The sequence below is a fragment of the Electrophorus electricus genome, chromosome 12 (genome assembly GCF_041902795.1).
Source record: "Electrophorus electricus isolate QZ-2024a chromosome 12, ASM4190279v1, whole genome shotgun sequence".
In the NCBI taxonomy this organism is placed as follows: Eukaryota; Metazoa; Chordata; class Actinopteri; order Gymnotiformes; family Gymnotidae; genus Electrophorus; species Electrophorus electricus.
Genome location: NC_137508.1, coordinates 572501 through 590000, shown reverse-complemented (window position 1 = coordinate 590000; position 17500 = coordinate 572501). Strand labels below are relative to the sequence as shown.

The following is a 17500-nucleotide window of genomic DNA, read 5'->3' as shown; positions in this document are numbered from 1 at the left end:
TATGTCTGCAGTTCTAGAGATTTAAATCTTTGAGCAAAAATCCTCACTCTGAGCTTCACCGAGCTCCTGTGTGCAGTTCTGCACTAAACCCTCTTGCCTTTTCCTGGGATGTGACCAGACTCTGTGTCGGTCCTTGTGCAGTTCTGCACTAAACCCTCTTGCCTTTTCCTGGGATGTGACCAGACTCTGTGTCGGTCCTTGTCCTCTGTGAGCTCAGATGATCGAGAGCTGAATGACGTTATGCATCATGTACAACATTCAGCCTGCTGAGTCTGCCATTTTTAACAGCTCCAGACACTTCAGGCCATGATTGTTCTAGAAGGAATTAAATCTTCAGCACCAACGCAAACTGTAACCTTGAAAGGGCTCAAAATCACATTCTGCTAAATCTAATTTAAGACTGTCTGTAAGGTGGCGGCTAAGCGCACGTTTACAGTGGAATGAAAAGGAAAGAGATTACTGGAGACCAGCACACGTCACCAGCACACAGCGGGAGACCCATGGACTTTTGGGTAACCTCTAATCTACAATTTGCTACCTCGGTCTCTAAACGAACAAACAAAAAGCCTGAGTGTGTAAAGCGGACATGGGGTGAGCGTAATGTTTCCCTTCACTTCAAGTTTCAAGTTTGGTTTATTTGTCACATACATAGTCATACACAGTATAACTCGCAGTGAAATGGTTGAGAGTGCTCTGTCCAAACTGAGGAGAAAACAGGGGTGCATAAGGAAATATATATCTATATATATACAAAAAATATATATAACAAAGTATGTACAATATATGTATAATATGTTTATATACACAATGTACAATGTATATATGGATATGTATATATGTACACAATGTGCAGTTCCAGCTTACAATTGACATATTCACAGTCACATGGTGGTGGTGGTCCCCACAGTTTATCAGTTTCCCTGATTCAGGGCCCGAATGGCCTGTGGGAAGAAGCTCCTCTTCAGTCTCTCTGTCTTGGTTCTCAGGGAGTGAAAGCGCTTCCCTGACCTCAACAGAGAGAAGAGCCTATTGTTGGGATGGGTGGGGTCCTTCACAAGCCTCCTGGCCTTGGTCTGGCACCACTTGTAGTAGATGGTCTGCAGGTCAGGAAGTTCCGTGTGAGTGATGCGCTCTGCTGAACGCACCTCCCTTTGGAGTGCTTGTCTGTCCTGCATGGTGCTGTTCCCAAACCAGACTGTGATGTTCCCTGTGAGGATGCTCTCGATAGTGCAGGTGTAGAAGTTCCGCAATACCTTGGAGGGCAGTCTGAAGTCTCTTAGGCGTCTGAGCTGGTAAAGACGCTGACGAGCCTTCTTTGCCAGGGAGTTGGTGTGGTGGGACCAGGACAGGTCCTGCGAGATGTGAACACCAAGGTACCTGAAACTATCTACTCTCTCCACCGTGGTTCCACTGATCCTCACAGGTTGGGAGTGCCGCTCCTGCTTCTTGCTGCAATCCACGATCAGCTCCTTTGTCTTGCTGATGTTTAGGAGGAGATTATTTTCCTGGCACCAGCTTTCCAGGTGTTTAATCTCCTCCAGGTAGGCCCTCTCATCGTTGTCCGAGATCAGGCCCATGATGATGGTATCGTCAGCAAACTTGACAATGATGGTGGAGCTGGAAGTGGCTGTGCAGTCGTAGGTGTGCAGTGAGTAGAGCAGGGGGCTTAGGACACAACCCTGAGGAGCTCCAGTGCTGAGGGTGAGGGTGGATGAGGCGCAGTTGCCCACCTGTACTGATTGTGGTCTGTCTGTTAGAAGTTGGCGATCCAGTCGCACAGGGATGTATGCAGTCCTAGATCCCCCAACTTAGTAGTGAGTAGGGAGGGGATGATGGTGTTAAATGCTGAACTGTAGTGGACAAACAGCATTTTAACATCATTACCCCTCCCTTTGTCCAGACTTGTGTCTGATGAAGCCGTTGTCCAACCTGTTTGACACGGGGAGAGATGATGAGTGCCACAACGACAGAAATCAAAAAGATTGGTTTCCTTTTCATCATCTCAAAGAAGGGTATAATGTAAAGTGAGATTCTGCTCTGTGTAAATACAGGTGTGTGTGTGTGTGTGTGTGTGTGTGGGCTGCAAGCACACATCTCGTAAGTTGAATGCACATCATAAATCGACTCCTCTAGTCAACAGACTGCACAGCCTGCAGCTCAGGTGCATCAGGCCAGCACGGGGGATTTATCCAGATTTACTGGTTTTGAGCATTAAGTTTAAATGAACGTTTTTCCTGGCCTGCAAAACGCTGTTTTACTGTCTTCAATTCATTACCTACAAACTGCATAATGTGTCTGAATCAGGGATGGAAACACGGTTCTCCTTAGTCCAGTGTCTGGTGTAAGAGCCAGATGAGATTCCCACACTGCTCAAAGACTGTTGTAATTCACACTGATGTCAGGCTGCATTATTTCTTAAATCATGGCAATGTTTTCAACTGAAATTTCAGAATCATTTGTGCAGAAATGAAGCCTTTAGCATAGACCGTTAGCCATCAGGGCTGAAATGGAGAAGGAGGTTCAGAGGAACACCAGGCTAAGTGCTAAATTAAACGACATTCACTCTGCTTGCCGGCCTGCCAAAGAGCACCACAGCAGGGCAGCAAACTGCAGAGAAAGACCTGCACCCAGAGAAGTGATGTGGGAAAGCGCAGGGACCCAGAACAACGAGTGACAGAGACACCATTTAATTACGGAGTTAAAAGAACTGCAGCCGTGGAGTTGTATCCAAGGCCAGTCAGGCTGCTGCCTGGAACACCTGGAACTGGGCTCTGGACATCACATGATTGCACCTGCTGTACACATCGAAGCTCGCTGAGTAGAAAGGAGATGAACATTTTTCTTTGTCCTATAAATTGGACTGCAGTTTAATCCAGTTACTGAGAGATTGGGATTTTTAATCCAGTCATCTGTGGTTAAGAGAGTACAGTTGGATTTGTTTTGGGTTGAAAGAGCAGTCCTGCCCTGTCCGAAGTATATCATGTATACGGAATTAAGACGTTCGAGCTCAACGGGAGATAGTGCTGCTCTCCCAGAGTGGAGCTCAAAAAAAACGTGCGGTGACGGACTGCGTGGATCTGGGGAAGCAGGTGTTAATCTTCACACTCCCAGCGTGTTAGTTGCCAGGCGCTGGCAGAGACCTGTGCAGCAGACGGACACTCTGTGAACTGAAGGTTTAGAACTGGAGATGACATAATTGAAGAGAAGACCACACCGGCAGCCCTACACAGATACTCCAGGACCGAGCATGGGCAGAATTTTACAGACAGCTGTAAAACGTTTTAAGACATATTTGATGAGACATGCGGACATCTCGTCTCCTTATATGTGATCCCCGTGAGCCAAAGGGCTTTGAGGCACTCTAGGGTCGTCTGCGGGTCAGGAGGTGGCGCTGATTGTGTCTGTGAACACAGCTCCACTCAGCCCCGTGACACTACATTAGGGAGACATTTCCCTGTGGCTCCCACTCTGTGCAAGCAAATGAAATCCCTCATGCAGGCGCTGTCAGCTTTGGAACGTCTCTGGGGCGTCCCGTTTCATCTAGATGGCATGCATGGAGTTACCACAGCACTGGCATCAGAGGAGACATCACGTGTGTGTCTGTGTGTGTGTGTGTGTGTGTTTGTGTGAGACAAACAGTAAGTGTTCCCTCATGCTCTTGAGTGGTCTCTAACAGGGACATACACCAGACACCTGAAAGACCTTCGTTTAAGAATGAGGTGTGCAACCCCCACCACCACCCACCACCACCCACGACCACTCACCACTCACCAACCCCCACCACCACCCACGACCACTCACCACTCAACAACCCCCACCAACCCCCATCACCACCACTCACCAACCCCCACCAACCCCCATCACCACCACCCACCAACCCCCACCAACCCCCATCACCATCACCCAACACCAACCCCCACCACCACCCACCACCACCACCCGCCAACCCCCACCAACCCCCATCACCACCACTCACCACTCAACAACCCCCCACCAACCCCCATCACCACTCACCACTCACCAACCCCCACCACCACCACCCACCACCATCACCCAACACCAACCCCCATCACCACCACCCGCCAACCCCCACCATCACCCAACACCAACCCCCACCAACCCCCACCACCACCACTCACCAACCCCCACCATCACCCAAAACCAACCCCCACCACCACCACCACTCACCAACCCCCACCAACCCCCACCATCACCCAACACCACCCAACACCACCCACCACCACCCGCCATCACCCATCTTCCCCAACCATCACCGTCCAGCATGAGAAAAACGCGGCAGTACAGAAAGTGGTTCCAATGCTCAGGACAGGAACAGGCCGCTGAACGGTGACAGAGGGGAGAAACCAGTTTGCTCTCCACAACCAGCACAGTGTGAGCAAACCTTGATCAGAGATCCAGAGGAACACCAAAGTGTGTACGGCCATGGAGGGACGGTCTTCTCCTCCTGCATCCTTACACTGTTTCAGCAGATACTCTGACTACTGTCCAACCACAGAAGTGACAAGACTCCCCCCCGCCCACACACACACAAACCATAATATCAAAGCAAAGCAGCAGACCTTTAACCTTCTCTCTAAAACATTTGAGAGAAAATAGTTCCACAATTTTCTCTTTGACACGAGGCACAAAAGCTGTCAGTGTGCCGTCTAATTTCAGCACGTCCACTTTGCGTCTCTGCTGCCAATGTGCTGACCGCTACGATGGCAAACTGCTGTCTAACCTTGAAAGCTTCTCTCCTGAAGCAGACGTAAGTGGTGCCATACTGCCAGTGCTTGGGTCAGGCTGCACATCACGCGCTGTTATTTATACGCTACTGAATGCTGCTACCCAGAAGACATATTTTCATCCAAGACGCTGTGACTTGCCATCTCATCGCCTGAAAGACTGCCGTGCCAATACAATTATATACAATCATGGTGAATGCGAATCACAATTACCATAACAATCTCACACTCAGAACAGTAATGTTTACCGACCCCTGGGGCTGTAATTACGCTGGACTACTTATGTTTTATGACTGGGATACGTGGCACAGTTCACCTAAAAGATCATTTTGTTCTATGTTTAGTCTTCAACAAGGAGATTCTGTAGTCTCAAAATTAATTGAAATCCCATTAAATAATGTACGAGGGGCCATGAGGTTGCCATGGGAGACTAATATGCCCCTGGATCTTCACTGCATTAATCATATTAGCACTTCAATTAATTTGACAACATTATTTGCATACAATTTCATGCCACACCTGTGTCACTATCATGTTACAGAAATAGACCAATATTTTCCATTTTTGTGTGTCCATCCTCCTTTGAGGATGTCTGTGTCTGTGTCTCAGGCAGAAGAGGACAAGTCTCGGTGTCTCACGTACAGTCATCCAGGCTGACGCAGCAGATGTTGTCCTGTATCACACTTAACGATCAGTTTGATAAACCTTCGCTTTGCATGATGGGTGATATGGCAGAATTCAGAGGTTAGCGAGCGGTCGCAGCTAATTACTGTCATTTTCGGCTGAACTCCACCAACTCAGTGGCAAAGCAGCTACAACCTACAGATTTGCAATCCACAAATTTATCACAATTTACTGTGCAGTACGAACAGAGGATGTCGAACCACTGTGTCACGGACTCAGCAACGTTAAAAACCTGCTAAACAGAGTGCTCTCCCAGAACTTTGTTCCATTGACCAAGGCTTTGTCATTCACATGATTGTTTATTTTGTTTGCATTAGAAGAAAGTTGAGGAAAAGGTCAAATCTGATATCATTCCTCACAGGGCTCCAGAAATGGAGTGTACAAAATTATTGGTGTCTTTTCAGAATTGTCTATTTCAATCATGTAATGTTGCTTTAATGTGTATTTAAACCCACCAGTGCTGGAAATACAAAAATCACACTAGAGATGAGTTTAAATAGAGAAATGCTGACTCAGCCTTGTGTCTGTGTACACCAAAGAGAGTATGGAGGGAAGGCAGAAGAGCAAAGAACTGTCTGAGTTTGTGAAAGTGTAAATGATCTCAAGGGTACACGTCCATCTCCAGACATCTCCAGATATCTCCAGATATCTCCAAATGTTCCTGTGTCCACTGTGCGTAACCTCACTAAGACATTTACAGGCCATGATACTGTAGCCAACCTCCCTGGACATGGACAGAAGAGAAAAAATAATGGAAGATTACAATAACAGATTGTTCAACTAAAGAACCTCAACTGACTTCCAAACAAATTCAAGCTGACCTGCAGACACAGGGGTCAACTGTGCCAGGTCATACTCTGCAGACACAAGGTCTCAATGTCAGCCCCAGAACAAGCCCAATGCTGACACGGAGACTTGCATAATCCAGACTGTGGAAACCACAATGCTTCTGTTAGAAGATCTGTGGATCAATGCACTACCTTGTACCATTTACAGAAAACAAAACAAAGACATGGTTCCTACAGTTGCACATGGTAGAGGTTCACAGATGTTTTGGGGTTGCCTTGCTGCTTCTGGCTACAGATGTTCTGACTGTGTGTGTGCCAACAGGAAATCGGGTCTGAGGTCTCAGGTCTTTCAGCAGCACAGAGACCCAGAACGCAACTAGGAGAACATCTACCGTACCTGGAGCGATAGGAAGAAAAGATAGAAAGAAAAGAGTTGTCCAAAAGTCCCGTAGAGAGGCATAAGAAACTCATTCCTGGATACAGGAAGTGACTCTTTTCAACTATTGTTTGCAAAGGTCAGGCTACCAAATATTAAGTTAAGGGTGCTAGTAGTTTTGTCCAGTCCATTTCTGGAGTTCTGTGAGGAATGATATCAGACTTACTTTGTTTTCCTTCGTTCTTTGTTGTTCCAGTGCAAACAAAAGAAACAAAAAGGTAAATACTGAAGCTTTTTTTGTAATTGCAACAGTTTTTGAACAGCAGGAGTGTCAGTATTTCTGGCTATAACTGTACAACTGTACACATTAGGCTGTGTTTTCACGGACTGCTGGTGAACCAGATAGAGCCACTGCGTCAAGAACATTACCGTACATGCTGTAAACAGTTCAAACAGAAGCATAAGATCAGAAATCACCTCCCAGAAGAGCTGATTGGCAAAGCAACATGGCTAAGCAGGGTGTTTTCTGTCATTCTTTATTGTAGCAGGCTGCTGTAAGAGTCGCCCTCTGCAGGCAACATACGGCAGCACTGCCAGCCGCTCCAAACATGGACAAAGTGTGTAGTGTGCAGTGCTGATTTCAGATCAGCCGGTGTCATCTGGATCTGCGGCAGCACTAAGCTGTTTCCAGAGGGCTTTTCAGATCACTGGCCTTTAAACAGCCCTGTTTATCAGCACAAACACTGAGGGGAAGGAACCTACAAACAGGAAGACATGGTGATTCATTAGTATGTGCTCAGCCAATCATATTACTTATCTCATATTTATTAAACAGCTGTGCTAAGCACAATGGCATATTGTAAAAACAGCACATCTGTGTGTTGGATTATTTAGATATGATTCCATCACCTGCTGCTATTGCTGCATATTTCCAGCATATATTTAGTTTGCACTTGCTGGAAGAATCACTAGATAATAAAAGGTCTGCAGTGAGCTTGGGTAAAATTTGTACTGCAATGACATTCAATTCCACAGTGAAATCTCAGCAGATCAAGACGTCATTAAAGAACTCCAAGAGTCCATCCGATGGTGCTGCCCTCATGAATACAGAGTAGAAGGGCAGTTTAGAGGCTGGATGAGGTCCCAGGGGTCTGTTCTGTGTCCCTCCAGAGAGGTTAATCCTGAAAGCAAATAAGCATGTAAGCCAACATGCAGAGAGCTCTCAGAAAGCTGTGTATCCACTGTGTGGACCCTGTTTATCCAGAGGGGAACCTGTCAACTACAAATATCTAAAGCGAAATAGTTTAACTGGCAGTCTGGGGACTTTAGAGCTTTCATCTGAGCATTTGAAAGGTTTAGGAGTTCCTTCAGGCAAATGCCAAAGTTATGCCTTTCACTGTCACACTCAAGAGTAAATATCTAATCAAAAATATGGATCTACTGAAATACCTTGCAGAACATAAACCCCTCAGGCACAAACGCACAAATTATGTTGAAAATAGTTTTCAAATGTTTCTACACATTTCAAGAGCAGAGTTAGGGATTCATTTCTGCAACACTGAAATCATATTTAATTAACACTTATGGTTTCATTCTTTAACCACTGCACTTTAATCATGGTATAATATACAGACAAACCATTAGTGCACTATGATGCACTATGACAATGCACTAGGACCATAATTCACTATGACCACACATAATTCACTATGACATAATGCACTATAACCGCACATATTGCACTATAACCACATATAATTCACTATGACATAATGCACTATGACCATACATATTTCACTATGACCACACAGAACGCCTTATGGTTTATATGGTTTAATCTTTTATTTTCAACATAATTTATGTGTTCGTGCCTGAGAGGTTTATGTTGGGTGAGGTCTAGACTATAGTGCATCTTTACACTGTATAACCTATATTCTATACCCCTTTACAATGTATAATCTATACTCTATACCCATTTAAAATTTATAATTTATATTCTATACCCCTTTACACAGTATAATCTATATGCAATACCCATTTACACAGTATAATCTATATGATATACCCCTTTACACTGTATAATCTTTATTCTATACCCCTTTACACTGTATAATCTATATTCTATACCCCTTTACACAGTATAATCTACATTCTATAGCCCTTTACACGGTATAATTTATATTCTATACCCCTTTACACGGTATAATCTATATTCTATATCGCTTTACATGGTATCGTCTATATTCTATACCCCTTTACATAGTATAATCTATATTCTATAGCCCATTTACATAGTATAATATATATTCTATACCTCTTTACATGGTGGTGTAATCTATATTCTGTAGCCCTTTCATAGTATAATCTATATTCTAGAGCTCTTTGCACAGTATAATATATATTCTATAGGCCTTTACATAGTATAATCTATATTATATACCCCTTTACATGGTGTAATTTATATTCTATAGCCCTTTACATAGTTTAAGATATATTTTATAGCCCTTTACACAGTATAATCTATATTATATACTCTTTTAAATAATAAAATCTATATTCTATACCCCTTTACACAGTATAATATATATTCTATATCCCTTTATATTGTGTAATCTATATTCTAGAGCCCTTCCATAGTATAATCTATATTCTAGAGCCCTTTCATAGTGTAATCTATATTCTAGAGCCCTTTCATAGTGTAATCTATATTCTAGAGCCCTTTACACAGTATAATCTATATGCAATACCCATTTACACAGAATAATCTATATGCTATACCCCTTTACACTGTATAATCCATATTCTATATCCCTTTACATTGTGTAATCTATATTCTAGAGCCCTTCCATAGTATATTCTATATTCTAGAGCCCTTTCATAGTGTAATCTATATTCTAGAGCCCTTTCATAGTGTAATCTATATTCTAGAGCACTTTACACAGTATAATCTATATGCTATACCCCTTTACACTGTATAATCCATATTCTATATCCCTTTACATTGTGTAATCTATATTCTAGAGCCCTTTCATAGTATAATCTATATTCTAGAGCCCTTTACACAGTATAATCTATATGCAATACCCATTTACACTGTATAATCCATATTCTATATCCCTTTACATTGTGTAATCTATATTCTAGAGCCCTTTCATAGTATAATCTATATTCTAGAGCCCTTTACACAGTCTCATATATATTCTAGAGCCCTCCTGCTATAAATTATCACAATGTTGATTATAGTCGCCATTCAGACTAAAGTACAGTGACAGATGAGGTTTTGCTGTTGGCAACAAAACATGACAAATGCTCTGCATTTTTTTCTTAAATAATTATTTGAACCCTTTGAGTATGTGGTTACTATTGAAGCGATGGCAATGAAACGAAGCAGGTGAAAATCACACGTCTCTGTGAGTATCATAATGAGAAAAGCACACAACAGTGTTTTTCTTTAAGCAGGAACCAGTCTGTGCCCTCCAGAGCTCTGAAGATTAGTTTATAACAAAGCACTTCATTACCGAAGAATAAACAAAATGAAACAGTGACAACACTATTAACTATCTGTCAATCCAGTGGTGTGCAATATGTGTGTGAGATTGTGTGTGTGTGTGTGTGTGTGTGTGTGTGTGTGTGTGTGTGTGTGTGTGTGTGTGTGCACGCACATGTGTGTATGAGTGAGTGCATGTGCAGTTGGTATCGCCCCCACAGTTAATTGATTATGAGCCAGACTGACTGTGATTTACATGAAAGACAGAGAGAAGGTTTAGCTAAAAGAAATTCCTTCTTTTCAGTTACTTAGCAACAAGTATAATGTTAATATAAGCCATCACGCCTGGTGCCAAGCTTGTGGTGGGGAAGGCTGTAGGAGACAGCGGTGCCCTGGACCGTAGACCTGACCCCAGATCTGACCGTAGACCCGACCCCAGACCCGAGCCCAGACCCGACCCTAGACCCGACCCCGGACCTGACTCCTACAGACTGACCACTGCCACAACAGAAGATCATTTTTAGATTAAATATTTACCTATCACTAATTTTCCATCCTCATCCTTCCTCCCTATGCAAAAATGTTTTAAATCTGACATGGACTGAGATGTCACAAGGTCATAAGGTCAAGCTAGTCATCTGCCTACATCTCACAACTTTTTTGGCTGTGAATTATTTCCTTTCTTTGTTTGGTTAATTCTTTGTTTAGAATTCTGGGCTTATTTCAGACTGTGAAGCAGGTCTCAGTAACCTTTGCCTGGTATGAAAAAGTGTTCAGTATAAGAAAATAATTAATACAATTTATGAATTTGTGCATATTCGCTTTGATCCTGCCACGTACGCGCCTTGGTAAGAAGAGTATTAACTGACCTGAAAGAGCTGGTGCAAGACCACCTCGGCTACGATTAGAATATAGAAAAAGGTGACATGCTAAGAAGCATGGTGTGTTGCTGACTGAAAGTAATTATATTCCACAACCGAACCGTTTTCACCCAGGCCAAAAGCTTGGCCCAAGCAGACGGTTTTACTGGTCTGAAGGTGTCAGTAACAAAGTAAAGACATGAGCACCCGACAGCAGCGACAAGATTAGGCAACAAAAGCAAACTCCCAACCCTTTAAAAAGGTGGAACCATGACAGATGTCAGCCCATGTGAGACACATGCTAACAGTGCTCTTCTGCAGTATATACAGCAAAATTCTGTTTTATTTCTGCAGTCTTACACACCATAAACAGAACGGGCTGTTTTAATAAACACTGCTGTAGTCCGGGTCAGGGCAGATGTGTGCATGTAAACATGGTAAATGGTTTCCGCTTATCCTTACACGCTTCACAAATTAATCTGAAAACATCCAAAAATATTAGCACGCACACCTGAGAGTTACTGGCGAGTTTGCAAACAGACAGCCTGTACCTCTCAGGAAATATGCTGTAATTCACAACCGTAGATTACTGCAAGACTCAAATCCAGGATCCTCACTGATGAGGCTTCAACACACCAATCACAGCAGAGCAACATTGTAGTAACCCTTCACTACAGGTCACCAGACCTGTCCAGGTACTTTTAGCGAGCCAAGCATTATTGTAACGTAGTGTCTTTGCCTATGTATGTTTGTGGGAGTTTGTACATGCCTCTGCTGACAGGCAGGGCCCTTTTAACCATTTCAGTGAAACCATTTCACTGCGAATATAAATATATATATATTTATCTGTATATATATATTTTTTTCTCTATGCACCCCTGTTTCTCTTCCTCAGTTTGGACAGAGCACTCTCCACCATTTCACTACGAGTTATACTGTGTATGACTATGTACGTGACAAATAAACCAAACTTGAAACTTGAAACTTTATCCAACATCTGGAGGAACATCTCCACATCTGCACATCTGATGGAGAAACACGGACACACAGAACTGATGAGCCGTGGAGGACGAGTGTATGTTGAGTGTTCATGGAGTATGAGTGTGTGTTGAGTGCTCTGGAGGATGAGTGTGTGTTGAGTGTTCGTGGAGGACAAGTGTGTGTTGATGCTTGTGGAGGACAAGTGTGTGTTGAGTGTTTGTGGAGGATGAGTGTGTGTTGAGTGCTCATAGAGGATGAGTGTGTGTTGAGTGTTCGTGGAGGATGAGTGTGTGTTGAGTGCTCATAGAGGATGAGTGTGTGTTGAGTGTTCATGGAGGATGAGTGTGTGTTGAGTGTTCGTGGAGGATGAGTGTGTGTTGAGTGCTCATAGAGGATGAGTGTGTGTTGAGTGCTCATAGAGGATGAGTGTGTGTTGAGTGTTCGTGGAGGATGAGTGTATGTTGAGTGTTCGTGGAGGATGAGTGTGTGTTGAGTGTTCGTGGAGGATGAGTGTGTGTTGAGTGCTCGTGGAGGATGAGTGCATGTTGAGTGTTCGTGGAGGATGAGTGTGTGTTGAGTGTTCGTGGAGGATGAGTGTGTGTTGAGTGCTCGTGGAGGATGAGTGCATGTTGAGTGTTCGTGGAGGATGAGTGTGTGTTGAGTGTTCGTGGAGGATGAGTGTATGTTGAGATGCCGGCGTTAATGCCAGATGTGACATTCTAGTGCGGTGGGGCGTAACTTCACATGTAAACATCAAACACATGCTAAAGTGCATCTTTAAGACCCCACAGCCAAAGCCAATCTGACGTGCTCACCAGGGATCTGAGAATCTTGGCCTTTCTGCAGCAGGATCACAATCTTACAGAGTTAATTAGTGAGAAAGACAACAGTGGCGGGTTTGTTCTTTTATACGACACGCATGGTTTGGTTGTCATGACGAGGCCTCTCCACTGCGTCATCATCGCTGACATCTCTCCGAGTCTTGGATGTGTTTCATTTTACCAGTCCTACAGTTCTGGGTGAAAGAGCCCACTGGTCTGAAGAAAGAAAACCCCCAAATCCTTTATGTTCTGCACTGCACTGACCGCATCCCTGGTGTCAGTCAGGACTTTGGATATCAGTTTTGATTGATGTATAGTCTCATTGCTCTCTGTGAGTTTATTGAACCAGAACTTGTCTTGTTTATAAAGTATTTTGCAATCTTTGCTGTTTTATTCTAACAGATTGAACATTTTACTATCATTACCATTAAGAAAGAAACCAAAAAAAAAATTATTTGCTATTCGTGCCAATCATACTGCTCAAGTTTGAGTGAGAAGAAAGAACCTCAGTCATAATCGAACTGGAAATAGACTAAACTGATGCCTTACAGATCACAGCATGCTATGGCAAATCTCAACATACATGCCTTAAAAACACACACACCTTTACTGTCTATGGATGTGTGAATACATGTGTAATAACGTCAGTTTATTACCACAATGACATTCACATTTCTGTTCACGTCAAGCACTGGGGGGTTCAGGGGCAGCTGTCTGAGGCCACAGACGGATATTTACGGGGTAACAATGTGATCTTAAGCAGAGAGGGAAGCGTTCAGTCACGTAGGAACCTGAAGTGGTGGGAAGGTGTTAGATGAGCACGGTGACGTGCAGACCGCAGAGTGCCACGGCACACCTCCTTCCTGAAGGAGCGACCATATGACTGAGAGAATGCATGCACAGATAAACATGGACACACCGCCAGCCGTGTGTCCATGTCAGACAGAGATATCCCTGTCTGATGTGCCACAGAAACCAACCTTGGCTGGTATTTAATAGTGCACTTTACAAAGTGGTGAGCCCAAACAGATGCCTCTGCTCTCCATCTCCCTCTCTCTCTCTCTCTCTCTCTCTCTCTCCCTCTCTCTCTCTCTCTCTATCTCTCTCTCTCTCCATCTCTCTCGCTCTCTCTCCATCTCTCTCTCTCCCTCTCTATCTCTCTCTCTTTCTCTCCATCTCTCTCTATCTCTCTCTCTCCCTCTCTCTCTCCCTCTCTCTCTCTCCATCTCTCTCTCTCCCTCTCCATCTCTCTCTCTTTCTCTCCATCTCTCTCTCTCTATCTCTCTCTCTCCCTCTCTCTCTCTCTCTCTCTCTCTCTCTTTCTCTCCATTTCTCTCTCTCTCTCTCTCCATCTCTCTCCATCTCTCTCTCTCTCCCTCTCTCTCTCTCCATCTCTCTCTCTCTCTCTCTCTCTCTCTCTGTCTCTCTCTGATTTCTGTCATGTGCTATCCAGAACATAGAGTATCCAGACATCCCCCATGAGCTGTTGATACACAAGTGCACTGCCCAGTCCTGGCAGCTGCATCTGGTGGCTCGATGACTGTGTATCTGACTCTCTCTCTCTCTGTCTGTGTGGGGGGGCGGCTTGAGATGTTATTCAAAGATACTGATATAAATATGAACCCAGTTAATGGCAGTATGGATGCTCCACACGTCAGGCTTTGACTCTGTCATGCTGTCTGACCAACAGAAGAAACTGCTCCATCTTTTAAGACTTTAGGAAGAGTTCTCACATAAAAACAAACATGGGGCAACATGGAGCTATATGGAACACAACTTTGCCCAAATCTCTCACTGTAGAAATGAAAGTAAACACAAAAGACAGGGTGTGTGCGGCACAGGCACATGCAGTTTCTCAGCACAACCTTCAGACACCAGAAGTGTCCGTTACCTCAAACCCAAAAAATCACATAAAAACACAGCCCCACTTTCTTTAGTCTGAACTGAACTATGATGCATTCAGAAACGGCACAGCCTTGAAATAAGGAGAGGACTGAAATGCAGACACGTCAGTGTGAACAACTCCCAGTGTTAGCGCAGCCCACAGAGCTGAGGCCAACACAATCACTCTAATTAGCAGCTTATTGATTACACCCTTAGCACTTGTTTTGTTTCACTTTCTGACTTTTTTATTCTACTTTTTCAGCAATGGTTCCATACATCAGTTTTAATTCCCCAGTGACATGTTTGACCTTTAACATTTATTCAGTGTGCCGTGTGTCTAACGCGATCAGGACAGATCTGGAATCAGCATGACTTACCCAGGCAAAACTCCAGCTGTGGAATTCTTGGCTTCAGAATGACACTGGTGTGAGTCTTTGGGCCTGAGGAAGACAACATGAGAACACAAACTCAGAACACGGATGCAAAACTTCCTGGGAACTTGTACTTCCATATAGAATTCCCCATCACACAGGACAAGCCACAATAGTCCCAAAGGTCAGATGCAAACCTCCTATGGAAGTGATTGGCTAACGCGGCCCCTGATCCCTCACATCTGCATTTGACCTTTATCTGTTACAGACACAAGTACAAATGCAAAACTCTAATGGGATATTCAACAAGTACGAAGTCCAGTGAGGGTGAAGGCGTGACCCGGAGCTGTCTGGGGCGAGTGTGTGCTCCCCCTGGTGCCTGGGAACAGGTGCAACAAACGCAACTGCAACAGAGACTCCGGACCATCTGACTGGCTGATGGCAGGAGCCACTTTAGACAATGCAGAGTGGGCACCATTTATGTCTCCGACGGAGGCGTGGGTCAGAGTGGCATCAGCTGAGGGGGTCTGCCCTGCCAGCGCCACCTTCCAACAGAGTGTGTGGGTGTGTGTGGAAAAGTCCACATGTTACAGAGTTTGTCAGTATGCAGCTGGAAGTTTGGCTGTTAGGATTTTTTAACCCGAATTCTCCATGTCAGGTACAGAGCAGTTTCTGCAGGCTGAACAGCTGTGAGAGTGCAGTAGGGGCCAAAACATGCTGGAGATACACACACACACACACACACACACACACACACACACTGGAGATACACACACACACACACACATACGCTGGAGATACACACACACACACACACACACTGGAGATACACACACACACACACACACACATACGCTGGAGATACACACACTAGCGCTGATCTACAGGGGGTTGTGACTTTCATCCTAAAGCCTGATTGGGGCTGATCAGTTGGTGATAGTGTTTGATTATCAATACATGAATAACCAATCTGTATGTGGGCTAAACGAGGAAGTGAGACAGTCATCACGGCTTCTAATGACAATACCCTCCCTCTCAGAATAACAGTGCACATGCTATACACACACACACACACACACACACTCTCTCTCTCTCTCTCTCTCTGTCTCTCTCTGTTTCATTTCTCTCTCAGTATTATAGTATTATAACATGAACATGACACAACATTACAACCTTTGCAATGATGGAAATTAAGAGTTAGAGAAGCTGTGATTGCTCTGAAATACTAATAAAGAGAAGAAGTGAAAAGAAAAGAAAAGAAATAAGAAAGAAAGAAAGAATAAATAAGAATAAGAATAAATAACGAAGTGAAAAGAAAGGCAAATAAATAAATAATAAATAAATAAATCTCTCTCCCTCACACACACACACTCACACACACACACACACACACACACAGTCATAATCATTAAAACTCCCATAGGGCGAGCCCATGGCCATCTGTGCTAGGTTTGTAGCAACACACTCACTTTGTTCAGAAGTGCATAAAGTGAACCTCACTAGTGCTCTTGTTTGATTACCAGTGCACACAATGAATCACACAGTGACCTGTGTACTAAACCTCACGATGTGTCATGTAAAAGTTGAACCCAACTAATTAAAACAGCAACTGTCCCACAACATGTAGAAACAATACAGCGCAACACAACCTACATAACCTTCACAACCATCACAACCATCACAACCAACACAACCAACACAACCTTCACAACTAACACAACCAACACAACCTACCCAACCGTCACAACTAACACAACCAACACAACCAACACAACCTACACAACCTACACAACCTTCACAACCTACACAATCTACACAACCAACACAACCATCACAACCTTCACAACCTTCACAACCAACACAACCAACACAACCATCACAACCTTCACAACCAACACAACCTTCACAACTAACACAACCAGCACAACTAACACAACCAACACAACCAACACAACCTTTACAACCTACACAACCTTCACAACCTACACAACCAACACAACCTACATAACCTTCACAACTAACACAACCTACACAACCTTCAGAACAAACACAACCTTCACAACCTTCACAACTAACACAACCTTCAAAACCTACACAACCTTCACAACCTACACAACCAGCACAACTAACACAACCAACACAACCTTCACAACCTACACAACCTACACAACCAACACAACCTTCACAACTAACACAACCTTCACAACCTACCCAACCTTCACAACTAACACAACTAACACAACCTACACAACCAACACAACCTTCACAACTAACACAACCAACACACCCTTCATACTAACGCACATTTTCCTGTGCTGTATACACCACTACACTTCATCACCCCAAACTCACAACCGTGCAGGTGCACGTCAAACTCTGCAGCGCAGCAAGCTAGGCACCCCATTCATCAGTTGCTCCATGCAGGTGGTGGTGGTGGTGGTGTGTGTGTGTGGGTGTGTGTGTGTGTGTGTGTGTATATGCACATTTACAGTATAAGTATACT

General features: G+C 44.0%; 1 protein-coding gene across 8 annotated transcripts in view; it reads right to left on the bottom strand.

Annotated features, from left to right (window-relative positions):
- inpp4b (inositol polyphosphate-4-phosphatase type II B) overlaps nucleotides 1-17500 on the bottom strand; it is a 119734-nt gene that overhangs the window by 100436 nt on the left and 1798 nt on the right. For all 8 annotated transcript variants that reach the window (XR_014126456.1, XM_081724517.1, XM_081724510.1 and 5 more), the window contains exon 2: nucleotides 15004-15066. Coding sequence is in view for 7 of the 8 variants with exons in the window: in XM_081724517.1 (XP_081580643.1) it covers nucleotides 15004-15066 (63 nt within the window). In the remaining variant the exon portion in view is untranslated. The remainder of the gene's footprint in view (nucleotides 1-15003; nucleotides 15067-17500) is intronic.